The 27302-nt window shown below is 44.6% G+C and overlaps 3 protein-coding genes across 3 annotated transcripts in view; 2 read left to right on the top strand and 1 right to left on the bottom strand.

Moving 5' to 3' along the window:
• Positions 1 to 13649, top strand: part of LOC106804678 — a 24191-nt gene extending 10542 nt beyond the window's left edge. The window contains exons 5-6 of the mRNA XM_014805957.1: positions 11963 to 12126; positions 13565 to 13649. Of these exons, the coding sequence (XP_014661443.1) occupies positions 11963 to 12126; positions 13565 to 13649 (249 nt within the window). The remainder of the gene's footprint in view (positions 1 to 11962; positions 12127 to 13564) is intronic.
• LOC106805002 (oleosin-B6-like) lies at positions 13648 to 18666 on the top strand. The gene is made up of 4 exons (XM_014806464.1): positions 13648 to 13723; positions 15794 to 15913; positions 17209 to 17287; positions 17456 to 18666. The coding sequence occupies exons 2-4, from the start codon at positions 15827 to 15829 to the stop codon at positions 17755 to 17757; spliced, it is 468 nt and encodes a 155-aa protein (XP_014661950.1). The 5' UTR covers positions 13648 to 13723; positions 15794 to 15826; the 3' UTR covers positions 17758 to 18666.
• Positions 18667 to 22217: 3551 nt separating this feature from the next.
• Positions 22218 to 27302, bottom strand: part of LOC106804672 (gonadotropin-releasing hormone II receptor-like) — a 64994-nt gene continuing 59909 nt past the window's right edge. Inside the window, 3 exon segments of the mRNA XM_014805951.1 lie at positions 22218 to 22982; positions 23188 to 23216; positions 25648 to 25850. Of these exon segments, the coding sequence (XP_014661437.1) occupies positions 22531 to 22982; positions 23188 to 23216; positions 25648 to 25850 (684 nt within the window). The 3' untranslated portion in view covers positions 22218 to 22530.

The following is a 27302-nucleotide window of genomic DNA, read 5'->3' as shown; positions in this document are numbered from 1 at the left end:
GGATATCACGTACCTGTTCGCTCTCTTGGCATGCGCTGCCAGTTTGGCGGGCACATCCGGCTCCTGTCAGCGGGTAAGCCGGCTCCCACTGCGTAGCGAAGGTTCTTTCATGTCCACTTGAGCTAGGCACCGCAGTTTTACCTCAGTTCTCTCCGGACAAGAAAGCATGCCTGAAGAGCTCGATAACGTGGGGCAGGAGTTTGGCGCACACAGACGGTGGCAGGCGGTGCGACGAGGAGCGTACAGTGCGACTCAGGGACAGTGGCAAGCCCCCTAGGCGTCGGCCGCCAGGTGGATGGAGGTGTGGCCCTCGAGTGCTGTGAAGGGCAGCTCACGTCGTCCAGCAGTTCCGAGTCGGTGGCGTCCGCTAAGCTACTGAGCGGTGAGCTGTTAATATTTTGTCTTTCAAGTCTTGCGGCGACTAAATGGCTATTATAAGCATACATAACATTATAGGATATATTATTTTATTTATTTATTGATATATATAACAATCGCGCTGTACATAACACTGTGACGCTTTCGTCTAACATGACAATTTCGCATCAGCAAACGTGCCATTTAGCGTCTCACGCTGAGCGTCTAATAGATATATGAACATGCCTTGTTTGGTGTTTACTGGTTTTATTAACAAATGCTACTGTTTTTTTATTTTTATATACGATATAGGCGCTACTCTAAGGCGTACATTTCCGCTAGAAGATGTTTTATGCCATCGCCGAATGATTTATGTATGTGCTACCATTGGGGCCAATCTCATGCGTGAGCGAAAGGGATCTTGCTTATATGATATGTGGACGCTCGATCAGTCTTTTGGCATCTATATATAATATCGTTTGTTTCGCCGAAAATGGCAGTGAGGTTTATTAACGCGGCACAGCGCCGCGCTGTTTTTATAAATTATATTGCAGGAGCATATTATAATCAGCCAATAAGATTATGTGATTTATATGCTCTGTTATAATGCTGCTGTGTGGTTGAGACCGTGCGCACTTCGAGATGCTTGCTGCGTAACAAACTGCGTGCCCATCTACGGCGTAGTAGATGGAAAGTTCTGACCGACTGCTTTTCTACCGGCAGCCCTTGCCCGCCCACTTTCAATAACCGCTGGCCTATCAGCAGTTTGATTCAACTGGCTAAATGCGATGTCGCTGTTTAATCGCGGGTGTTTCCGCGTAATTGCATGTCCGAATTTGACATGTATATACAAATAATAAGCAGAGCTATAATTAAGCGTATGTTGCGTTTAAATGTTGGGCCGTTGCTGGCAATTGCTAATAATCTTTTCGTAATAGCTGTAGCTACCCTATCATCTGGCACGTCCTGGTTCATTGTCGCACAATACACGTGGTCTTAAGGTATACTATATCACCTCAAGGTCAAGTTATTATTATAGTTATGATTCTCATATATTTATGGAATTGAAGCGCCCGTCACTACATATTTGCTATACATAATTTGGCTGTGGTAAGGTGTTTTCGATACCATTATAACAAGAAATTAAACGCCGTATGAAATTTCGCCTCTGCGTGAAATAGCAATCCGACGCTATAACGAAAAGCGTAAGCGTGCGTCGCGCGGTGTGTGCGTGCGGCGTGCGTGCGCGTGCGTGCGTGTGTCGTGCGTGTGCGTGCGTGCGTGTGTGCGTGCGTGCGTGTATGTGCGTGCTGTGCGTGCGTGCGTGCGTGCGTGCCGTGCGTGGCGTGCGTGCGTGCGTATGGTGTGTGCATGTGTACGTGTGTGCGTGCGTGCGTGCGTTGTGTGCGTGCGCGCTGCTTGCGTGCGTGCGTGGCGTGCGTGCGTGTGGTGTGTGTGCGTGCGTGGCGTGTGCGTGTATCGCGCAACGCGGGTGCAGCTGTGTGTGGTGCGTCATGTGTATCGTGCGTGCGTGCGTGTGGTGCGCGTGTGTGCGCGCGTGCGTGCGTGTGTGCGTGTGCGTGTGCGTGTGCGTGTGCGTGTGCGTGTGCGTGTGCTCGTGTGTGCGTGTGGCGTCGGTGCGTGTGCGTGTGCGTGTGCGTGTGCGTGCCGTTAAATTTTTTTTATCTTTGGAGGGTGTGTGCTGTGGTGCGGAGAGGAGGGAGGGGAGGGTCGCGGGGTAGCATACGCATCGAAGTCTGCCGGTGCCGCGCTGGGTGCAAAACCAGCGATTGTAATTCATTCTGCGTGCATTCATTTCTTCGTACATCGCGCCAGCGTCTAATAGCCGTGACGCGATGGCCGTCAAATAACCTGAACGTCGGCGCCGTCCGTCGCCAGCAATCGAGGGCGAATACCTGGACGGTGCCAGAACAGTCCGTCTCCGGCCGAGTCAAGACGTTATTGCATCAGCAGTGCTGCGGTAGCTCGCGTGGGACGGCTGCGACCGCTGGGCTCTCGATGGGTGCGTGGCCGTCTGACGAGGCTGCGGTCGACGCCAATTAGAGATCGTAGGCAGACGCTCGGCCATGTGTAGCAGGTGAGGGTGGCAAGTAGAGAGGAGAGGGAGAGCAAGGAGAAGGAGAGAGGCCCGAGGGGGAAAAGGGGGAGAGGGGAGAGAGGAGGAGAAGGGGGAGAGGGGAGAGCGAGAGAGAGCGAGAGAGAGATGGAAGAAAGAGGGAAGAGAGAGGTAAGTGCATGTGAGAGAGAGAGGGGCATAGAGAGAAAGGGAAGAGGGAGAGAGAGAGGGAGTGAGAAAGGGAAAGAGAAAGAGGGAGAGAGAGAGAGAGAGAGAGAGCAGAGAGCGAGAGAGAGAGAGAGAGAGAGACACAGCCACACAGAGAGAAATAGGTGGCGAGCGTTGGAAAAATTAAAGTGCGGTGTAGGGGAAAGTAAGTAGGTATATGTCAAAAGAAAAGAAAAGCATACCCAGGTGTGTGTTTGCGAGAGATAGAGGAAGGAGAGAACAGTGGGAGAAGGAAAAGAGAATGGTGAGCAGATATTGACAGTGGTTGCGTGTGAGAGAGAGAGAATGGAGGAAGAGAATGGTGGGAGCGATTACGAAAAAATAGCCTAGAGAGAGGAGAAGGAGGCGAGAAAAGATAAAAAATAAGCGCTCAGCTAGGTACAGACTGAAAACTGCCGAAGGTACCAAGAAAGCGCCGGGAAGGTATGTGACGGTGGTTATTTGCTCTCTTCTACCGTCTAAGTACGGAACTTCGCTAATTCTCAATTGTCATGTCGCGTATCGTAGTTAAGGCCAATCCAAGTGACTGTGTTTGTGTTTTCAAGAACGAGAAGGTGCGGGCGCCGACAGTTGTGCCGCGGGGTGAGCATACGCATCAAGTCCGCCGTCCGCGGCTGGTCATCTGGTGGCAACGCCGCGCAAAACTGCTGGTGAGTTACAAACACACACATCGCAGCGCGTCTCGTAGCGCCGAGTGTGTGTGCCGTAATGTGTTAATATCGGGCCGTGACCTAGACGCGCGGAACGTTTTCGGGTCGAATATAACGTGCGAAATTAGCCTTACTTAAATAATTAAATTAATAAATTGTGTGTATTTAAATAAAGGTAATCTAATAATTGATTAATTTAATAAATCGTTAGTGGAATAAATTGCGATATTTTATTCGCCTTCTCTGTGTCTATTCGCAGTGGATTCGTCATATGCTGGTTTTAAATTTTACCTGCATTTTTGCTTCGAGATAAGAGCCGAGTTAACGCGGCTAGGTTATGATTACTGTGTTTCCTGGGTGTTGCTGTTACGTTCGGTGGCGTGATAATTCAAAACCCCAACTCGCATCTTTTCCCGTTATCTCGCAATTTATACTCAGGGCACATGCGTTTGAGGCGGCACGTGCAGGGTAAAACTGGTAAACATACAGAAATAATGTCCACTAAATAATTTACGTCGCTCATGTCATGGCAATGTTCACTATATCCAAAGCGTTATGATAACAAGATTCAAATTATAAGAATTAGACGAGAACCCAAGAGAACACTTACAATGTATGTGTGCATCGTGAAGAAATGCGGCGACGGCGCAGGGAACGTATAAATACGGCACAGCAGCAAAAAGGGCCCGAGCGCCTACGCCGAAACAGACGCTTTTATAACCGCGCCAAGGAACCCGCGAGTTACATGACTAAAAAACATAATGTAAGCGAGCCGAAACTAACCGCAGCCGAGGCTGAACAGGGCTAAATTCCGCGCAACAAACAAGAACAGAAACCGTGCCAGAAATACGAGCAGTATACGATACACTTACACAGAATGATGAGAAGAAATAACACTCGCCCACCTTGAATCTACGTCAAACAAAAAGTAAACTTAGGATTAGCCCTCTAGTAGGCACGATCTTGAGATCGGGCGGACGATACGCGTCGCCTTGGTTTTCACTGCTGGCTGATCTGACGGACCGTCTCTGCCCTTATCACATCTACACGCAGGCCAACGGCCATAGTCCTCTTGGGGTGTTTTTGCGTTCACATAGGAGCACGCAGGCACTAAATCACCTAATCTTGATGATTCCTGCTTTGCAGGCAATCCACTTAGCTTCTACGCTGCAGCTCTGGCAGGTATTTCTTTCACAGCCACTTGGCGCCAGAACTGATCGCGAGAATGCTGTTACGTGACGGGCTCAGCCGCCTAGGATACATGCCGCTGAATCTCGAACTTGCCGGGAGTAAGCGTAGCGCCTCTCGTAGCATATAAAAGATCGGTTAGGCTAAAGCGCGTCTTCGAAATCACTTACATCATCGCTGCTCCTTGGTGATAGGCACGACTGTTGAACTTTTCTATGTGTACGGCAGTGCGTGTGGTGAAAGGCATGTGAACACACATGCCATATCCTTTGAGTCTGCTGATCTGCCCAGCTTCACGTAAAAAGGTCCAAAACAATGCTAATCTCGTAAGTATAAAACGTGGCTTGCTTGTTCTAGCCTCTCAAGAAGTAAAATCTAGCCATCTTCCGCTGTACAAGGCGATGCATAAAGCCTTCGCATGTCAAACCAGCGCATCGCTGGACCACTTTCTGATGACTGATCTCGGCCTTTGTCGATCCAAAAAACTTAGCTCTTCGACATTCGGCCAGTACCCACTCTGTACGCTAAGGTGATGCTATTATCATGTATATCCTTCAATGATTAAGCATTGCTATTGGTTGAGCATGTTTGAAGCCTCCCACGCTACACAAGCAAGCCGCCGTCCTAACCCAGCACAGGCCGTTAGCTTCCTCAGGGCCAGAACGTCGACCTGTTTAGCGTATCATACACCTCGTGATTTGGTGATTTCCTTCTCCGAGCGTTGCATCTGCACGTGCTTTTCACTATAATTCGCCGGTCTGGCTGAACACCATTTCATCAACGCTTATGTGATCTGCGCGAATTTTAGCTTGACCTTTGCTCTATAGCTTTATCCATTTTATCCTGATCCACCAACACAGAGCCGCATCTTAAAGCCTATACGCAGAGCTAGAGTAATGATGCACATGAGCCTAATCTAGCGGCTTTCCTCATACTACGGGTAGCCGCGAGGTTTATGCCTTTTTCAGCAGATTCTTGAGGCTTCTTTCGTTTTTTTTGCGTCATGCTTCACCTCTGGATCTGTGATGATACCTCACCGGTCTATCGTTGCATATTCCACTCAGCTTTATACGTGTTTTAACATGCTAACGGCCTTCAAACCACCTTTGCCGGTGTCCGGCAGCGCTCCAGGCTGCTTCTGCCTCTTGTTCTTACATGCAAAGCCGGATTATCTCACTCGCAATATAATACCGATTGATCAGGGTTCTGTCAGGCTGTCGAATTGGTACTGAATCGCTGTTTGGCCTAACGAATACTTGGAACTCCGTGCTTCATTCTTTAATGTATTTCAAAAACCAGTTCAGCTGTCAGTCCAAAAATATGACTTTGGTTTATCAGAGCTCGCAACTCTCCGCCTAAATAGACAGTCCATCCTCGCTGATAATACACTGCATGGCTTGCACTCCAAGGTGGGATCGTAAGTTGTTTTATCGGCGCCAACCGCTACCGTTTGCTTCATTAGCTAAAGGCTGTGTGTGTATTCGGGCCTTGCTTACTTATACATCTCATAAAGTACAAACCATCCCCTACGCCTTCTCACTGGCGTCACTGAAGTGATTGTAAGTTCACATACTGCGTCAGCGTGGATTCGGTCGGCACGATACATCTTGCTACGCTTTATAGGTCTCAGGTGCTAGTAGTGTTCCGCTCGCCATATTTCGCCATGTTTCCTACCGAGAATCTGATGGGCACTTCATATCCCACGATAGCTTTCAGTCCTCGTTGCCCTTCCGGTATGCGTCGCGAGAGAGGTCTCGCGACTCGTTGCACTCCACAGAACTTGCGTTAATTCTAAATCGCGCCCTTCTGTAGCAGGTCTCGGTGTTCGCTCTTATAATTATTTGGGCTTCAGCTTTCGTTTCGACTGACTTGAGGGCAGTCGTCGACGTGAACGATCTAGTTAGCTGTGTCACTATCGCAGGGTCGACATCTCCATGGTCGCCTTTACCGTCGCAGTCGCAAAGCGTATGTCGAACTGCTGGCGCACACATACTCCCCAAATACGTGTGAGGTCATGCGAATATGGATCAACGTCTCTGCCGCATCCATCACGGCCACAAAACGCGTAGGGCATCTCTATCATACGAATGGGAATCTTGACATTGCTGATACATAGCGTTTCTATGTCGGCCCACCATTTTCGGATCACCGTATTCAGCTTGGCCTTCGCTCTCTAGCTTATTCCTTATCAGCCAAGCCTTCTGCTTCCAACAGCAATTTAGCTCTTCTTGTCCTTGTCGTTCCACAGCCCTCTAGCTTCGCTGGCTTGCTCGGGCCTTACTTCTGCAATGGCATCTTGTCCTCTGCCATTCGCATTCATGGCTGCTTCTTGGCTGTTCCTGGACATTCTTTCTTGTTCCTCTTTTAATAGGCGATTCTTCCCTCTTGCTTCATGCTGCTTCTTGCTGTTCCTGGAACATTCTTTCCTGTTCCTTTAATACTATCTTCCTCTTGCTTCCCCTGGCTGGTTCTTGCTGTTTCCTGGAAGGCATTCTTTCTTGTTCCATTCTAATTATGTTCTTCCTCTGCTTCTGGCTGCTTCTGCTGTTCGCTGGAACATTCTTACTTGTTCCATCTAATACCTTTTTCATCATTGCTTCCTGGCTGCTTCTTGGCGTTGCCTGGAACATTCTTTCTTGTTCCCTTTTAATACATTCTTTCCTCCTTGCTTCATGGCTGCTTCTTGCTGTTCCTGAACATTCTTTCTTGTCCCGTTTTAAATACATTCTTCCGTCTTGCTTCCTGGCTCTTTCTTGTAGTTCCTGGAAACATTCTTTCTTGGTTCCATTCTAATACATTCTTCTAGCTTGCTTCATGCTATGCTTTTTGCTGTTCCTGGAAGCATTCCTTTCTTGTTCCATTCTAATACCTTCTCATCTTGCTTCCCTGGCTGCTTCTTGCTGTTGCCTGGAACAATTCTTTCTTCGTTCCATTCCTAATACGTTCTTCCTCTTGCTTTCTGGCTGGCTTCTTGATGTTTCCGGAACATGCTCTGGCTGGTTCCAGTCGTGCATATTCTGCTCTTGTCGTCTTATATGCCATCCGGCTTGATGGGTAACTTCCGACTATCGAAGGAATGCATTCGGCTTCTCCTCACCCCATCAATATCACCTGCATCTTGAGACCTCACAAGAGATACCCATCACTATCGTCAATGATCACCGTCGTCAGTGAGAAGCACATGACAATCCTCTGTGTGCGTTAGGCAAACTCGGAAAATACTCCCTTTAATATCCGAAGTCTTTGCTTGGGCGTCTCTTCATATCATCTTGCTCTGCTAACCAGGCGGCTTATGGTGTTACCTTTCCCAGGTGAGTTCCCTCTGTAACTTCTTGCGCACTCCCGCCAATGTTGTCAATTCTTGACGTAGATTCCCTCAGTCTTAGGCTCATAGACTTTTCTTGCTCATGTCCTCAATGCACGCATATCGCATTAACTCATTGTAGTCCCTGCTCTATGCTATTCTCACTCATGTTTTCTTGCTTTCATGTAACCTTATTTACTCATGTTTTCTTGCTTCATGTAACCTTTTACTCATGATTACACTCTTTGATTCATACCATTTTTTACTCCATGTCGCTCTTGCTTCATGTAACTCTTATTCAGTCGCTCTTGATTCAACATTGTTTTAAGCTGTTACGTTCCGTGGGCGTGATTAATCAAAAACCCCAAACTGCGGCATCTTTTCCGTTATCTGCCAAATTTATTAGCTCAGGCACAATGCGTTGAGCGCACGGTGCAGGTAAAACTGTAAATCAAAATAATGCACAACTAAATATTACGTTCGCTGCATGTCATGCATGTTCACTATATTCCAACGTTTATATAACAAAGATTCAAATTATAAGAAATTATAAATAGACGAGAACGCAAGGAGTAAAAACACTTACAATGTATGGTGGTCAATCGTGGGAAGAAATGCGCGAGCGCACGGGAACGTTATAATACGGCGACAAGCAGCAAAAGGGCCAGCGCCACGCAGCAACAGACGCTTTTATACTGCGGACAAGGAAACCCCGCGAGTCACATGACTACAAAACATAATGTAAGCGAGCCGAACCCGGCAGCGCAGGCTGAACAGCCTAAATACCGCGCAAAAACAAGAACAGAACCGTGGCCAGAAATACGAGCAGTATACGATTACACTATAAGCAGGAATGATGAGTAAGAAATAAGCATTCACATAAAGATAACAGAGATAAGCAGAACACGGGGCGTCGAAGGAGGGGGCGCGTTACGCTGAGCAGCACTAGTAATTCAGTACGCTTCAAAGTTCAATCTTCCACAGAAAGATTCCAGCAGTCATGCTTCGCGTGCTAGACATGGCCTTATTTCCCTAACCTCTAACGCCTACCCTAAGCCCTAACCCTAACCCTAACCTTAGCCCTAGCGCTAGCCCTAGCCCTAAGCCCTACCGCTAGCCAGCCGCAGCCTTAGCCCTAGCCCTAGCCGCTAGACCGTAGCCCTAGCGCCTAGCCCTAGACCTAGCCCTAGCCGCTAGCCGCTAGTGCGCCTAGGCCGCTAGGCCCTGAAGGCCTAAGCCTAAGCCTAAACCCCTAACCCTGACCCTTAAACCGCTAATCCTAACACAAGTGCAGCCACATCACGTGACCCTCCTTCGACGCGCGGTGTTTCTAGGCAAACTCCCTGTTTTCTGGTGTGTCCGGATACTCCTCGCCCTCGCGTGAGTAGCGTTCTACACCGCTATCAGTAGCCACGTTTTTGCGCAATATTCGCTGCAGTAGTTCGTTGCAAACAGCAGTCGGCAGACGGCAGCGATTCATTTCAAACATATTTTCACCGATCATCTATCTCTAGCTTCTTAGCTTCAACTCAACACTCTCGTATGACGATTTCATGTAAATCAGTGTGTGGTGCGCATTAACCCAATCAAAAATTATCACGATCTTCAATTAAAACAAATAGAAATAGAGGATACAATATGTATTTAGCGGCTTTTCAATACAGATACTTCATACAGGACCGTAATGGCTTATAGGTTCAGTCTGCCTGAGGTCTGAGCCGACATCACTTTAAGGAAGTAATGTGTTCCAATACCATCGCAGTCCTCTAAGAGAGCGCTATTCGAGAACGCAATCCGGGTTTGTATCCTCGTAGTATTCCTTTCGCGGCGAGTTGATCATCGTTTTAAAAACAAAAATATTCGCGATACACTTAAACACGTGTAGGCAGCCTAAAGTAACGAATGTAACGCATACGCTGCATGGGCATCGCAGCAGAGTCAGACAAGTCGTCTGCATGACTTAGTGCTTTCACCGTCTCCGTAAAATCTAGAGCCTTGCGCTGTAAACATCGCAAATCATACCTAGCACATCTCATCGAAACTTTGATGCTAACGTCGGCAAGAATTAGAGTTAGATTGCTACCTCGTTAAAAAAAAAAAAAGGTAATGACACCTGCCTAGCTCGTCGCAGACTAGCTCTAGTTAATAAGCCTCGTTCACACGGAGACCTCGTATTTATGAAATACATGCAATGCGCACCAACACTGCCGATAAAATACGTATAAGCCGCGTTACGAGCGTAGCAAGAAATCGCGGTATTTATGCGTCCACACGAGGCAACAATGCGCGGTGCCAAGAAATACGGTATCTAAAACAGATCCGGCATTTTGATGTAATACGGCCGCTTCCAGACCGCCGAATAATTTGCGGTGCACTTGAGAAATACCGATCTTGGACCGGCATTTCTCGTGTGAACGCTGAAAATACGCGGATTTCTGAGCTCGCGTATTTAATAGACTGGTCCGCGCTCGACAGTCAGAATGTAACGCGAGTGAACTGTCGAGCGCGGACCAGTGCACGTATTTTAATTGGGCAGTTGGTGCGATCGCAACTTTTTTATTCGCATTGTTCGCTGATTGTTTAAAAGGCAGCTCGCAGCTCGCAAATACCTGTATTTCTGGAGGCCGCTGAATCAGCGTGTGAAACGCTCGCCGCGTATTTGTCTCAGATTTGGTATTTCGCAAATACCGTATTTCATAAATACGAGGTCTTATTACGATTCTTATTACGAGGTTTTATTACGAGGTCTTATGCAAGATCATTATAAATTAAGATGGGACAGCCGCCTATGCTTGCCATACAGTTTCGATGTCCGCACGCGCGACACCAGCGCCGACCAACGGCGAGTTAGGGTCGGCAGCTTACCAGCTGACTGCTAACAACAGTAGAATATATGCAGACGACCACTCGAAAGGTGCTCGAGTAAAAACAACATGATTTATTATAAATAGATGTTCAATTACATTTTTATCTCATAAGCTCATTGCTATAGGTAGCTTGCACGAAATCTGACATACAGTGTTAACTTAGCTGTACTAGAACGAGGGATAAATACATTTTTAAGCAGGGTAACGTTCGTGTGCACATCAGCATAGTCGGCAGCGGCAGTGTAACCGTCATATAAACACGTCAGTGTAACGGTTCAATAAAATATAATTAGCCACCTCCATAACCCCGTGTAGAATATTCGTGCATGTAGAAAGTATAGTGCAAATTTTGTGCACCTTAAGTTATATTGCAAGTACAGTAATGAGAATGATAACAAATTGATATAGATCAGTCATACAATTCGGATTATAATTAAAATGGTTTGCAATTTATAAGAGAGGGAGGAATAAGTGTTTCGTTTGTGGTGATAGAAACAAGAAAAAAACATACTGCAGCGAATTGGTCTCATCGAAGTATTATTCACATAATAATTACTATATATATGGTACTATTTTATCATATTTTAACTATAGCAATTAACCATATCTCGCACACACCGCTCAGAAATGATAACAAGGGAATCCTTGCATCCCCCACCATGCACCGGACTGGCGTGTGTAAGTTCAACAACAACAACAATTATTTTGCCATTACAGCGGTGAAGCAATAATTTGCGGTTCTTTCTCTTACTAACTGATACAAACATACAATTGTTCTCAACGGAGAACGTGATGGAGGGCGGATATTTACAAACAAGCTGTTATTAATTCTTGGGCTTTGCATACTTTATTTGAATCACGCTAGTGACTGTGCTGTCTGTAATAAGTGAGGGATGAGAAGGCTTGCGCACCTTACTCATGTGCCATAGGCCTAAACCTTTGGAATTACGTCTCTAAATTCTAATTCCAGTAGTGCAAGCATGAAACACTTCCTGGCTGGGGGAGAAAAGTCCCTCTCCTGCTGTGTCCTCATAGTTCTTCCCTGAACCATTAAAATATGGCATGTATCATGCTCACTGATATTTTCCGCGCAAATGATTGGCATATTCGCATACTTTCTCATGCAATTTCCGTTCGTGACCCTAACTCACCGTTGGTCGGCGCTAGGTGTCGCGCGTGACCCAACATATAGTCAAGTGTCCCATCTATTGTATATGATCTTTGGTCTTATCTCGTGTGAACGAGGCTATAAACGCTATACTAATGTACTCCACCCATCTGTTTATTTTAGGTTACTCCGAAGAAACGACTTGCTTCGCCGCCGTATAACTCGTTCATATGGTTGAGTCTCTACCTGCCGAATAAACTGATAAACTTTGTGCGCGTGTACGTGTCCACGTCTCCTACAAAGCCTGTCTTCAAATCTTACTTGACATCACCCTCAAAACAAGACGGTAATTCATCTTTTTTGTATTTCTTTAAAGCTGTAAGTATATGTAAGCTTGTAAGTATTTAGGCCTTTAACATTTTTAAATTATTCCTGATCTCGGTTTTTATTAGTGATAATTACGAAACGATCGACTGTGACCAATACATTAGTGATTTAAACCATGCGAATTCGTACAATATTATACTATTTTATATAGTATGTCATATGTATTTTCCATCATCAGAGAGAGACGCTATTTTATTGTTTATCGTTTTGACGTTACTATTCTGCCAACTGGCAGCGAGGCTGGATTAAGGGAATGCTTTTGCCACTTACAATATGGTGACACCTACTGGTTATACGCGAGTTTCCGGTCATAGTGTTGGTTTTTAGCTCACCTTGACATCGTCAAGCTGAGTTATTGCCATGGGTCGTCGTCCGATCGTACGTCCGTCCGTCCGTCCGCGCGTCCGTCGTCCGTCCGTCAACATTTGGCTACGGTAAACGATAACTCAGGAACCGTTTTGACCCACATGTTTGAAATTGGGTATAGTTGTTACTGCTATGCCTCCATATTAAACGTCCTATTTTGGAGCACGCCATTCGACGTACTTTCGAGGCCACGGCGATTTTTTTAGCAAAAATGTGAATTGCCATTAGTCAAGTTCAAGGTTCAACGGATTTTGCTCATTTTTGGTATGTGAATGAATAAGGGCTAGGGATTTTAATATTTAAAAAGAAATTATGCAAATTAGGTAGTGTTGGCAATTTATAGCATATTATATAGACACGCAGATAACAAACAGTCTGTGGTGTCACACTCGTCTGGTTCGTTTTACAAGATTTCATTGACAATATCTTTAATGGCAAAATTCCTGCTATGAACATATTATGATTTATACTATTATTATTATATTATTATTATTATGATATAATGATTTATGCTAAGAAACATAAAGCGGATATAGCGCCATTCTACCGTCACAAATTGTGTTTTCATTTTTGTTATATAAATTATTTATAATTTATATATAATATTATTTATTATTTTTACATAAAAAATTACACATATAATTATCAAGATTATATAATGGGAGTTCTCATATATACTCTTCGTTTCTATAATGTACGTCGATGGTTGCTCAATTAAAACTGACTTCTTCTCACTCACTCATTTGTGTCCTTTTTTGTGGTGAGCTACAGGTGTCATTAACACTTTCATTTATATAATCTGCTTCTACTACTATTACATTCGTAGTGGAACACGCGCATACAGATAACTTTCTTTCCACAGGTTACTGTTTATTATCCTCTTCTAGAGATAATTACTTCGCGTGGCCGAATACGCGCATGCAGCGATCCTTCTTCCGCAGGGTTACAATTGTTATACCATGCTTCTTACAGCTATTATTTCTTTGAGGTCGAAACATGGCACATTTATCTAACTGTGCTTGGCGTTTAGGAAAACCCCGCAATGGAACCTCTCCTCAGTGACGGTGATCACGACAAGAAGCGCAAGTTCGATGATATTACCGGGAGGAAGCGATAACGACAGTGCATCAGCAGCGCATTCGACATAGAAAATACGTCGACGTAGACTCCGTCGACGATTCCGACTATGACGTGAGTGAGAATATTAAGCGCGTTTCTACTCTGCATCCGAACTTCTTACTCTATAACTATAATCTGTGTCTGTAATCGGTAGTTCGATCGTTTCTCGTAATCATCTGAACCTTCAATGCTATAACTGATGCAATGATGTGCTTCAATGCAATGTATCTAACTGAACTAATAATATATAATATATATAAGAGAGAGAGGGGAGGAGAGAGAGACAGCGCGAGAGAGAGCGCGCGAGAGAGAGAGAGCGAGCGAGGAGAGCGACAAAGAGAGAGAGAGAGAGAGAGAGAGAGATAGCGCGCGCGAAAAACAGAAAAGAGCTGGGGGAGATAAGAGGTCGATCTATAGAGGACGCGTTCAGGATCTGTAATCCGATAAAGTATCAACATAGAAAGCTCAATCTGATCGCAATATGAGGGAATTAAAGTAGGAGCGTCCCGTTGCCACCTACAGCCTGGCATACTGTGCCACCTATACAGCTTAGATGGATTTCTGATTATTTTTATGAAGGAAGAGTATTGACGGTGGTAAGCTGCTTCATTTTGGAAAAAGACGGTAGATGGCGTTCACGCTCATGCATATCACTGGTCGCTAATACGAGAAGGGGCAGATTAATAATAATATTATTATAATTAATATAACTAGTTAATTATTCTAAACGTTGCATAAAAGTTACGGTTAGCCGTCCGTTACGCGTTTAACACAGAGCAAGGAGAAGAAATAACAGCAAGAAAATAAAAACAGAAAACGGCAAATTATTTACTTAAACTTAGATGTTCGCGAATTCATGCGAACCAATGCTTTGCTTCAATGCTATGTATCTCTGAACTATAATATATATATATATATATAATATATATAATATAATATATATAATATATAATATATTTATATTGTATAATATATAATATATAGAGAGAAAGAGAAGGAGAGAGAAGAGAGAGAGAGAAAGAGACAGCGCGAGAGAGAGAGCGCGCGAGAGAGAGAGAGAGAGAGAGAGAGAGAGAGAGAGAGAGAGAGAGAGAGAGAGCGCGCGCGCTGCGGAGAGAGAGAGAGAGAAGAGCGGGAGAGAGAGCGCGAGAGAGAGAGATAGCGCGCGCGAAAGAGAGAGAGAAAGCTGGGGGAGATAAGAGGTCGATAATTAAGTTCCTTGTGCTCCTCGCGCGGGCGACGCTCAATGACGTTTATTGTCGGATGAAGGACGTCACTCGACGTTACGTTACGATACGAGATCACTGATATACCTGGTCACTTGCCCAAATGATACTCTGCGCGCGATGGCTCGTGATCGTGCGGTTAATGTTATTTATTGTAGTTTGGTTTGAAGGTTGATGATCTCAGCTCCGGAATCGTAGCATCGTAGATGATTGCAGCAAGGAGTAGAATTGTAGAGTTGTTAGCAAATGGTAGCAGATTGTAGCAAAGAGTAAAGATGATGTAGTCGCAGAATAGTTTCGGATGTTTTATCGGTGGACTAATTGGTGGATTTTTGGCCCGATTATGAATGCTTATACGTCGTTAGTAGCCCAGATTTTAAAGATAGGGAGAAAAGGGAGCAAGCAAACCACAGTAAAAGAAACAATAAAATTTCTTCATCTTCGGAGACAGTCGAACTATCGGTATCCGCCATTTTGTACAGTCACGTGATTGGTTTACTCACGTGGGCCGCAAACGCTGAAAATATTTCACTTGAGTATTTTGACGCATGCATCATTTGACAGTAAAATTACTCACGTGTGCGCCGGGCTTTAGCACACACACATAAACGCACCCGCGCATGCGGGCACGCACACGTACGCACACATAATATTATATAGGTGCTACTCAGTAAGCACCTGCTCATACAAACACGCGCGCGAGCTTTCCGTATCAATGCAGAGGATGTGCGATACTAGCACGCCATAAGACGAGCCAGCTTGCTCTGCGTCACTCGTCGGGGAGTCGAACTCTACTGCCGAGCGATTTCAGAAATTGATGAGCTGGTATATAGGATGGCTGGTATAGGCATGCTCGGCGATTAGCCTCGTGCTCGACCTGTACGTGACGCAATCGCTCCCGTTTTACGTTTTCTAGCCGGCAGGCATCCAGCCATCGAGTACGGACAGTATGGAGTTTGAATCGGACGGCCCGGACGCAGAGAGCGACCATGCTGAATTGGAGGTACCGCCGACCGACTGGTCGACTGAGAGAAGGGTTCGTCATACTTCATACATACGTCATAGTTTTGCCGGTCATCTTGCGCCATCTATTTATCTTCCTCTGTAGCATTCTCTGCGACCATGCGTACGCCGACTGTGCAATCAACGTTTGCGAAACATTGACTTTTGTTGAGTGGCAAACTTTTTTATAACGATATCGAATTCACTTTTTTTCGCAAATTCAAATGATTTCTGGGTGCAACGGTCAGATTTTTTTTACACGTCGTTTTGGTTGAAGGTGTTCTTTAGGGTTTTACGTAAATTGGCAAGACTCGTACATTGATTAGTCTCGGTGAGAACCTTTTTAGATCGATTATTGATCGCTGCTAATGGTACTCGGAGCGAAGGTCGGAGCTAACGCACTGCCGAATAATTTTAGCATCGGGATATTAAATTTGCACTTGGGAGAAATATTTATTAAATAAATAAACTCGGTGGAGATGAGACGTTTAGCGCGAAACTTAATTCGCGAACTTCGGCGCCATGTAATGTAATTTCGCTACAGATTGATTCTGCAAAATTGCCGGTTGGCGCCATTACGCCGTGGTCTATCTTCCGTCTGATACAATATTCAACTTTCTCGTTCGACTTGAGTAAACGACTTCGTATTTTATAGCCACATTTTCTTCTAGTCTAACGGGAAATGTACCTATTGAATTTTCTACTGAGGCGGTATCGATTGATATTTCGTTTTAGGGAAAAAAGATTTAACTTCGCCGTTGAGTGTGGTGCCAGAGATATTTGTGGTTTTTCGTTGCTGCAAGCACGGCATTGTAATCTGACCATTTGAATAGCAGTTTCCCAATATTGTACGTACAAGCACAATCGACAGACTGTCTCTGTTTTAAATAACGTGTAAAATACCTGTCAGTGAAATAGACCAAACGGAGACTGGTGCCTCTCCATGCACATAGGAATGATGTTTCGCATTTTTAATCCGCAAATTTCGAGTGATTTCGTACGGGAACCCCGTGCATAGTTACGTTTCGCTTTCATAACACTAACCTCCACTCTCTAAGCTCGCTTACCACCGGGTTAGTGAGAACGGAGTTTTGGGGTTAGGAAAAATCGATAAATTATGGAAGTCTTAGAAAACGCACTATATATATAAATATATATATATATATATATGTGTGTGTGTGTGTGTGTGTGTGTGTGTGTGTGAGCGCGTGTACGTGCGTGTATGCGTGTGTAGGTATGTTTGTGTTGTGTGTGTGTGTGTGTGTGTGTGTGTTCTGCAAGAACAAAATCGGATTATCATGTTCGGTTGTTTTTGTGGTTTCTTGACAGACCGAAAGTGAAAAAAACGGAAAAACTGATAGAAAAGGGACTCCACAAAAAGCGAAGAATTTCACGAAAGCCGTCGCACGTAGGTTTGAAATATAGTCGATACACAACCGCGTCGTAACACCACGTTTACGACTGATTTGTTTGATCAGAACTGAAATTGTTCTGCTGTTCACTCGTTCATTCATTCTATGTTTTATTCTAAGTGGTGCGTGTCCAACCCGGCGACTTTACCTGTTTAAATATGCAGATAACAAGCCACCGGGGGGAGCTGTCATTATTCCTAATGGTGTCGGAGTCCAACTAAAAGCGAAGCCGATCACCACACAACCTGTCACACCATCGGTGAATAACGTGAGCTCTGTCGCCGGAAAGCCCGTAGCTCCCATGTCAAAGGATGAGAACTCGGTGCCCGGAGCGCCAGCTGCGCCAGGTGCACCAGCTGCGAATGACGCGAAATCTGTTCCCGGAAAGTCATCAGCGCCCTCTGTCAAGGATGAAAAGTCGATGGATGGAAAGCCACCGGCGGCTTCTTCGAATAGCGCAAAATAGGTGACCGCTGGGGCCGCCCTACATTAAGCTCGATGGTGTGGGTGGTAGCATTGAAATGTTATGTAGGACGCCTATATGCAATTCGACCTTGGCTCATTATCACTGCGATTTTTTCGCAATTATTAAATAGTGGGAGATATTAAATAATTAAAAAAAAAATTAAAATAATAATGAAATTAGTGCAAAATAAGTGACCGATTGGGCAGTACCGCCCTGCATAAATAAAAGGCGTCCATGGAAATCAAGTTCTGCTCGATACGAATGACGGTAATCCTAGATCTGTGCCTGCGTGACCCGTGTGAGTGCCAGCTAAGGCAATTAGCAGATATGATGATAGACTTTGTAGCGCTCGATGGTGTGGCTGGTGACATTGACATGTTATGGAGGTCGGCTATACGTCATTCGACTTTGTTTCACTGCGATCAGCATGATTAACAAAATTAGTTAACAATTATTAAATAGTTGAAGTTATTAAATTAATTTATAAAATAATTAGAGTAATAATTAAATTGGATATAATTATAAATTATAAATTGGTAAAAATTAGAATAATAAAAAAACACCTGATCATAGGGGTGATATAACTCGTTACACTTCTTAATGCCTCGTAATAATCTTAGCAAACATAATTATCATGTAAATCATCGAAAACATAATATATTTATTCTTGTGATTACGGGGTATCGGTTCGTGAGACTTAATTGTACTTTAGCCTTATATACTAACTATATTTATCATGTATTTTGTTATTTTGTAATTAATCAATTTGTCCATGTTTGTTGTACGTGCGATGTTAAAGTTTCACTCGTGTTGTTATTGCTCATTTTACTAATGTCGAAATCCTGCACGTAGCAATGATAGCTTGCTTAATTACCGTAAATAAATAAATCGGTACTTAGTTATCCAAGAGACATGCTGTTTATCTTTAATTTATAATTACTCGCGTGGCAATATTAAAAGTAAAATCAAATAACTGCGAGATATGTTAAGGGTTGTGCCACGCAATCAAGTAATATGAATAATATCAATTATCTTTATTATTATTTTCTACTAATTAATGAAAACGTATAGGTTTAGTTACGCGAACGGAGAAAAAATATGACCGGAGTGTTGATCGTTTGCTGTTGATCTGTTCGTGCAATATCGGATTGCCCGCAATAAGACGGAAACCTAATTTCCTGAGATTGGCCGCGTTCACACAGTACGTAACCCGTCCCTGTTTACTCAGCCGTACGCGCGGACACGTGTTTATTTGCACACGACATTGAGGTGGCATTAAACGATTTGTGAACTTTACTTCTGGTGTACTGCACGCAAGCATGCAGGCACGAACGCACGAGTGCACGCACGTACGCACTCACGTGCTCACGTACGCAGGCTCAATAATAATTATATAATAGAAATTTAGAAATTATGGAAATTTTGATTATTTATTTGACCATCGTGGAGATGAAACTTATTTCTTTTTTGGCTAGCACATTGATCGGCTATCGAGTTCTCAGATTCTAAGCATGACGGCCGCGATGGACGTCTGGATGTTTTTTTACGTGAGCATTTGTTGCTTATCAGAGCGGTGTAGAGTGCGGTATGGAGGCAGGAGAAGCCGACGGCGCGTTGATATGAGCGCTTTTATCCGACGCGTCGACTCAAACGCGAACCCGATTATTCGACTCTCGCTACCGCCGCACACATCCCCTCGTCACTCAGTCAGCCCGCTGTAATCCACAGGCTAAATACTCAGTGAAGTCGGTGAACGCACGTTTTTTTATATAGATTTCAGCAGAATCCCGTTTCACGCTGACGCCGTCAGCCGCCGTGACGATGATGATGTGTCACTGATTCGTGTCCCTGCGGTGTGCGCGAAGCTTATCGAAACATTTCGCCAATTGTTCGCGACCGGCATGGCGAGAGGAGACGAAAATCCCGGCGACGACGCGCTGGCGGCGGACGTATTGTTTATCGCAATCGCAGACTCCCGCTGACATATTGTGAAAACGTAGTAGTAATAGCTTGGATAATAGCGCACGTGCGCGTTCACAATTCATATGATAATATAGCGCTAGCTGTCAATGGCGCCGTCAGACCGGAATGACGATTTGCGTGCGATGACGCGCTGGCGGCGGACGTATTGTTTATCGCAATCGCAGACTCCTTCTGACATATTGTGAAAACGTAGTAGTAATAGCTTGGGTGCACACGTGCGCGTTCACATTTCATATGATATAGAGCTAGCTGTCAATGGCGCCGTCAGACCGGAATGGCGATTTGCGTGTGTGCCTACACGCGACCGTGATTGCGTAATAAAAATCTCTCGTCGTCTTTAAATACCTCGCAATTTTACTCAATCCCACGCGTCGAGATTCGCGCGTGCTTGAGTACAAAGACAACACACTGAATAGTAGCTTACTGCGAACAAACACTGTTTATGCAAAGCTGACTCGCCAGTTGATAATGGGTAGCGCAAATCCTTATATGCCAGCACTATAGACTGATATCAGCACAATTATGTTTACGCTCATACGAACATACATATCATGTATACATAATTCCAGGTATCACATATCAAACGATTACAGACGATCAAATAACCCTACTTGGATGCATGGCATGGGTTTCTTCAAATCAGAACATCACTGAGTTCCCTATTCAAACGTCATATAATCCATGTGTATACCCGTGTACCTTTCACGCGGGGGTTCACTACTTCACTACCTCAATTTATGCTAGGCCATGTGCCAAGGTAAACGAGTCAATTTTCAGCCTAAACCTCAATATCCATGATTACATACCGATACCTTTCAATATACACTTTGTCAATATACAAGCACACATACATACACATGCACACACGCCTACGCACGCACACACACGCGCGCATGTATACACATGCATGGAAATCCATCATGGCCATCACTCCGTGCTCATATATGATTGGGTAATGCTATCCCCCGGGCGTGGAGGGAGGTAACCGCAACGTGGCAGCACTAGTGGCAGGATTAGGGTTAGGGTCAGGGTTAGGGTTAGGGTTAGGGTTAGGGTTAGGATTAGGGTAAGGGTTAGAGTTTTTCCATCATGATATCTGTCCCCACACCATAGATTAATTTTTGTGGATCACAATGCCTATATATAGCGCGGCGACACATATATATTTAGTGTGATGGTTAGTGTTGGCGGTGTTGGAGTGAGGGTTACGTTTTGAACGTCATCGTCAACGTTATCACGTGACCTCCCTCCACGCCCGGGGGATAGCAACACCCATATATGATTAATGTAGGCCTACGCGTATTTTATATGCTGTCGCGTGTGTATAGAACGCAATCACTGGCATCACTTACTAATATTAATCCTGTTTGAAAGCGATGTAAACGGTGAGTAAATTGCGGTTAATAAATTTGTTAACACATTGAAATGCGATTGAAATAGCGTTGAGGTGCGATTAATTTATATCTAATCAAGGCAGTGCCATTTAATCGCGATTAAATCCTATTACTACTAGCTGAAAGCCCAATCAGAAAAGTGTTACTATTATAAATTATAAGCCGCTTAAACCATAATAGATCTTATCAGGGCAATACGTAAGGTCAGAAGTAGATAATAGGGGAATTCCCTATTATCTACCTATGGTAAGGTGTAGGCGAGTGCAAGGTGCCTACAATTAATATTTATAGCCTATGATTTCAACTAAAATAATGTATGGTGAATAAAATGATGCCTGATGGATCACATAGGACTTAATTCATCCGCCTGTTTGAAGTATTGATACGGAACGAATATCTATCGCATCATATGATTGGCTAATTATTTTAGGGCTAAATCGTTAGTATAGAGCACCGCTCAGATTGGATTAAAAATAAAATGGGAAGATTATGCTGTTAATCGTATTCCATATATAGGTAGTAGGTACATACAGGCAAAGTGCACCCATTTCGTACACAGACGCCTATAGCATGAGCATACGCGTTATAGGGCCTACATGCGCGCGCATGTACGTGGGGTAGGGACGCGTAAATCTAGAAGATTTTACATATAGGCTAAACCATGATATATAGCCAACGTATACGACTTTAGCTGCGCTCCCAGCAAATATTAACCCGATATAAATTATTATGAGTGATTCAATGCATACAACTTCTCGTAACTACTGTCTACACTGCTGAGATCAATCAATCTTAAATTCGCGCAGCACTTAGCCTATGATATAACACGTGATCCACGACACGATCACTTTTTGACAATGCAATACATGAACACCATTTCGCACACACAATTAACTCCTGAAATGAAACTCCTTACGCGCTCACTTGTCGAGTTGGCGCTTCATATCTGCACACAGCATTAGTTACAATGTAGAATAGTGTGCTAATATAAATATATCCGCATTTTCTAGCATGAAACTGGCACAGCGAGCATCTACAACAGTCCGTTGTCAATGACACAAGCGAAAAACGTGAACAACCGGTTGACGTCATAGTTTCCTTGTTGGTGCGCACCACCGTACAACGAAACATCCTGTATGCGTTTTTACTCCGTTTCCGTTTTCGTTTATCGACAGTGGCGCCTCCTTGCGTCATCACGACTATCCGCCGCACTGTCATTTACGTCTATAGACAGTGGCGCCGCCTATGAACATCCACCACACTCTTAAAATCGAAACGTCTTTGCTTCCGTTTCTTGACAGTAGCGCCGCCTATGAACATCCACCACACTTTTAAGATCGGAACGTCTCTGGATCCGTTCATCGACAGTGGCGCCGCCCGTCCGAACCCACCGCGCTCACAACGCCGATACGATGCCGTTGTGACTCGTCGCCAGCGGAGTCATGTGCACGTAGATGCGCTCCGTATTGCTCGACATGTTCGCCGACGACGCCGTGGTCGACATGCCCTTATCGTCGGCGCGGCGGCGAAGACATCGGCGCAGCCACTGCGAGCAGCGCTGCGCATCGCGGTGCACGTTGATCGTGAACAGGCCGTAGACGAGCGGGTCCATGCAGGCGTTCGAGATAGCGAACATGAACAGGCCTCGCTGCACCTTCGGGTCGACGAGCCGCGCCGTCGCCGGATCGAACCAGTACCAGGCGGCGATGACATAGTACGGCGTCCAGCACATCGTGAAGACGAGCACGATGATGATGGTCATCTTGAGCGTCTTCGCCTTCGCCTTGCTCAGGTTGCCGCCGCAGGAGCGTCGCAGGCCGCCGCCGCTGCCGGCGCGTGACGCGCTCGCTGCAAGAGGAGACGGTGTGTAGTAGGGCGAGCATGCTATACATCTATCACGTCATGTGTTTCGCTGGCTGACTGTCCCTCTGCCTGTCTGTCTCTCTGTCTATCTCTCTCTCTGTGTGTCTCATGCACACGCATATACTATATACCCATACATTCAGACGCCACGCACGCATACACACACGCGCGCGCGCGCACACACACACACACACACACTTGCACATTCATGTTGTCTCTCTCTCTCTCACTCTCTTCATGTGTCTGTTTGTCTCTTTCTCTTTCTCTTTCACTCCGCGTATCTCTGTTACCCTCCCGCTCTGCCTCACTCGTTCTTAATCACCGTCTCCATGCTATTGCCCCTCTCGATCCCCCTCTCTCCTTCTCGTTTATGCGCCCTTTCTCTGTTATCTACAACCTATATATTTATTATTGTCTCTAAGCTCGGTCGTCTGTCGGTTTCATCAAAAGGGCAACTGGAATCACCGTGACCTGTCATTACGTTTATACCCGCCCGCCCCTGAACGTAGATTTACTCTGGTTTTAACCGCCACTCGACTAATGCGGATCATTGTACCTTCGTTATCGTTCATATTACCTACATTTGATCTCGTATTTATCCTAATTAGAGAGAAATCCGGAAAGATAATATGCCTCGCCTTGATTATCTATTAGCGACTATCAGTGGCTTAATCACGCGGTAGGGATTTTTTAAGACATGTTAAAGATGTCTTCCCACGTACATTTTTCGTAACAAACCACTGTAAAAACGTAAGTAAATAGCTCACTACACTTTAACTGAACGTTAGCTTTGAAAATAAAACTGTAAAAATATGTATCACGTCTACCGCTTTTTGCCGCGGTTCCGAGTCTGTATAATGACGGCAAGAGTCGACGCGGGCAGCTCACAGAGCAGCGCCGCAGAGCGGCAAAAGTAAACGCTGTTTGAAACATTCGACCCGACACTTTCACTTTGTAGTCTAAAAGCTTTGAATGAACGTATTCCCGAGCAATTTTTTTGTACCTATCACACATATATAGGCAAGTACAAACGTGCAATGTTAAAATAAGTAATTTTTGCCTGTTTTTATATTTTCCGCTTGAAATTTCGTGGGCAGGAACCTTTAATAATCACATTACGGAGGCTTAGGGGTTACCTGCACACCTAAAATCACAAATACGTATTACGATTCATATACACACTTGGTGTGTATAAATTACGTATCCACTATGAGAGAGGATTCGTTCACAAACTTGCTCTACATGCGGGTTGTGTTCATAACGCGCTGGATACTTGAAGAATAATGTGCTAATTGTAGCTCCGCCCGCCCCTTTCCCGTTTCGCTCTCTATCTCTCGCTCACTTTTCCTTTCCTTCCCTCTCGCTATCCTTCTTTTCTTAAGATCTCTCGTCTCTCATCTCTCTCCCTCGATAAATAAATAAGATAAAATATATATATATATATATAATATATATAGTATATATATATATTATAGTTATAATATATATTGTGACTGCGGATCGCGTCGTGCGTACGTACGTGCGCGTGCATGAGCGTATTTCCATGCGTGTGTGCGTGTGCGTGTGCGTGTGCGTGTGCGTGGGCGTGTGCGCTGTGCGTGTGCGTGTGTGCGTGTGCGTGTGCGTGTGCGTGTGCGTGTGCGTGTGCGTGTTGCGCGTGAGTGCTTGCATTGCAAGTGTAAAAACAGAGAGATAGTGAGTGAGCTGACTGAAGAGAAAGAGAGAGAGAGAGAGAGGAGAGAGAGAGAGAGAGAGAGAGAGAGAGAGAGAGGTAGAGCGTTTCATCATATGCTGTGGTTGAACGATACTCACCGGGTGCTCGAGAATAGCTCATATATAGAAGGCAGCGGCGGCAGAAGAGAGTTGTGGAATGGGCGCCGTGAAACACGATATAGGAGGCGTGCGTACAAACGGAATTAATAAGAAACTGAAATCTCGTATTTCGCAATGCGCGAGATTTGCTCGTTCAACTATAATAGTCGTGATCAGTTCGATGGGGCATTGCGCCCCAGTTGGAACTAAAATCCTTGACAAACTAATGCCTAACCGTCACGTGTATATTCGTGTATATATATATATATATATACGTGTATGTGTGTGCGTATATATATATATATATATATATATATAAATATATATAATTGGTATCTGGCAGCAAGTACAATATATTATTATTTCTGCTGTCTATAAATGTCTATCTCGCCCAGTGTAAACACGCGACAGTTTCTGTACTCCGCTTTGGAGAATACAGAAAGAAGGCCAGATCATTAGCGGACTAGTATAGGCGTTTGATGGTTTTATTAGAGGCGAGAGACATAAATGAGAAAGCATAGTTACGTTGAAAAAGAGAGGCAAAGCTTTGATGAGTGGACAAAAAGAAATAGAACTTTGTAGTGTGCGGTAAAAACCGATGGAAGGTTAGCGGCCTTAGTAGGTAAGAACGGGGCGTTCCTGGTTGATGCGTGAAAGATAGAACTTTGGTAGGCTAGGAGTGAAGTCCGAAGCTTTATTGCGTGCATGCATAATAATAAGTAATAATAATAATAATAATAATGCGTGCATGCATAATAATAATAATAATAATAATAATGCGTAATGTATAAGTCAATGAAGGCGAGAACGATAGTTCGTAAGAAATGCGTGCTTACACTTACTTTCCTGCGACTTGCGATAGATCTCCCTCAATATGGCGGAGTAGGACACAATGATGACCAACAGCGGCAGTCCGTAACCGGCCACCATCGTAAACACGTTGTATGCATTCGCATGCAATGCTGACGGGAAGAAGTTGAAGGTGACACACTGTGTGTACGAGGGTACGTTCGGATGTGTTTCCACATGAAAGATTATACACTGCGGATGCAAGAAAAAATTCAGATTAAATTAGTGCTTTGACGAGAGATACATCTTGGAAGCACACACTATGGGTACGTTAGAAACTGTGCAGTAATAACCACAATATTATCAGGTGTGAATAATAGAGATAATTAGTAGATAAATCATAAGATAATGAGTGATAATTCGTGATTTTTAGTGATAATTAGTGATTTTTAGTGATATTTTACTCTATTATTCACTCCTGATATTATGGTAGCATCAACAACTTACATATGCATCGGACAACCAAATTAAAAGCGCGAATATTCACGAAATACAAATACTTACAGAAGTGAATAATAATAGATTATTCTATTATTATTCACTCCTGATATTTAAAAACTAATTTCTATGAAAAACACCGATGAAAACCTGAAAAGTCAACGACGTTTTTCAATTCAGAGCGAGGGTTAGACAAACGCATATTTACATTCCCCACCAGTCACTTACGGCGGCCATCGATCAAAGAGATTATGCTGACGCTTAATGATACAGGATGAATGAAATGGAATCGTTGAGTAGCTCAGTAAGGCAAAGGTTCCACGGAATGCTTACATATCTCACGCTGTTCTCTTAACAGCTGGAGCTTACGACGCCATGTGCTACTTTCGCATGCATCAAACGGAAATATAGAAATATTGCTATATAGGAAAAGTAATTACAAGGGCTGTCATATAGATTTGTTTTCAACGCCGTCGACGTCTTCGACAACATGACAACTGTACTGTTAGTGGCAATATACCAAAGGGAGCACAATATTAATCTCACTTTAGCCAGGTATACCGAGACACTGTCTCAAGAGGCGCAAACATTAATGGAATTGATAAGTGTATATATTGTGGTGGCGGTGGCGGTGGCGGTTGCGGTGGCGGTTGCGGTTGCGGTTGCGGTTGCGGTTGCGGTGGCGGTGGCGGTGGCGGTGGCGGTGGCGTGGTTGTGGCGGTGACGGTGGCGGTGGCGGTGGCGGCGGTGGTGGCGGCGGTGGTGGCGGTGGCGGTGGCGGTGGCGGTGGCGGTGGCGGTGATGGTGGCGGTGGCGATGGCGATTAGTGGTGGAGGAGGTGATAATTAAGGCGTAGCGACAGTGGTGACGGTGGTAGTGGTAGTGCTGCTCCTAGTTGCGACTGATGTTCACATAAAGACCCAGTAAAGATAAATAGTGGCCTATATCACATCGCGTACCACATAAGGTGTACAATTAATATACTACTGCACAGACAAGAAACCGCTTAACACATAACATCTGTAGAGAGCTGAGGTACTATCAATAATGAATACGTAACCATACATACCTGAACGATCCACCTAAACAGTATTCCCCTGTGCAATTAGTTTCAAGGCCCAACGATGCGCATGATTGTTATATATATATATATATATATATATATATATATATATATATATATATATAATATATATAGTATATATA

The sequence above is a fragment of the Priapulus caudatus genome, unplaced genomic scaffold (assembly GCF_000485595.1).
Source record: "Priapulus caudatus unplaced genomic scaffold, Priapulus_caudatus-5.0.1 Scaffold5, whole genome shotgun sequence".
NCBI lineage: Eukaryota > Metazoa > Priapulida > Priapulimorpha > Priapulimorphida > Priapulidae > Priapulus > Priapulus caudatus.
The sequence above is the reverse complement of the archived record's forward strand: the minus strand, read 5'-3'. Positions and strand labels throughout refer to the sequence as shown.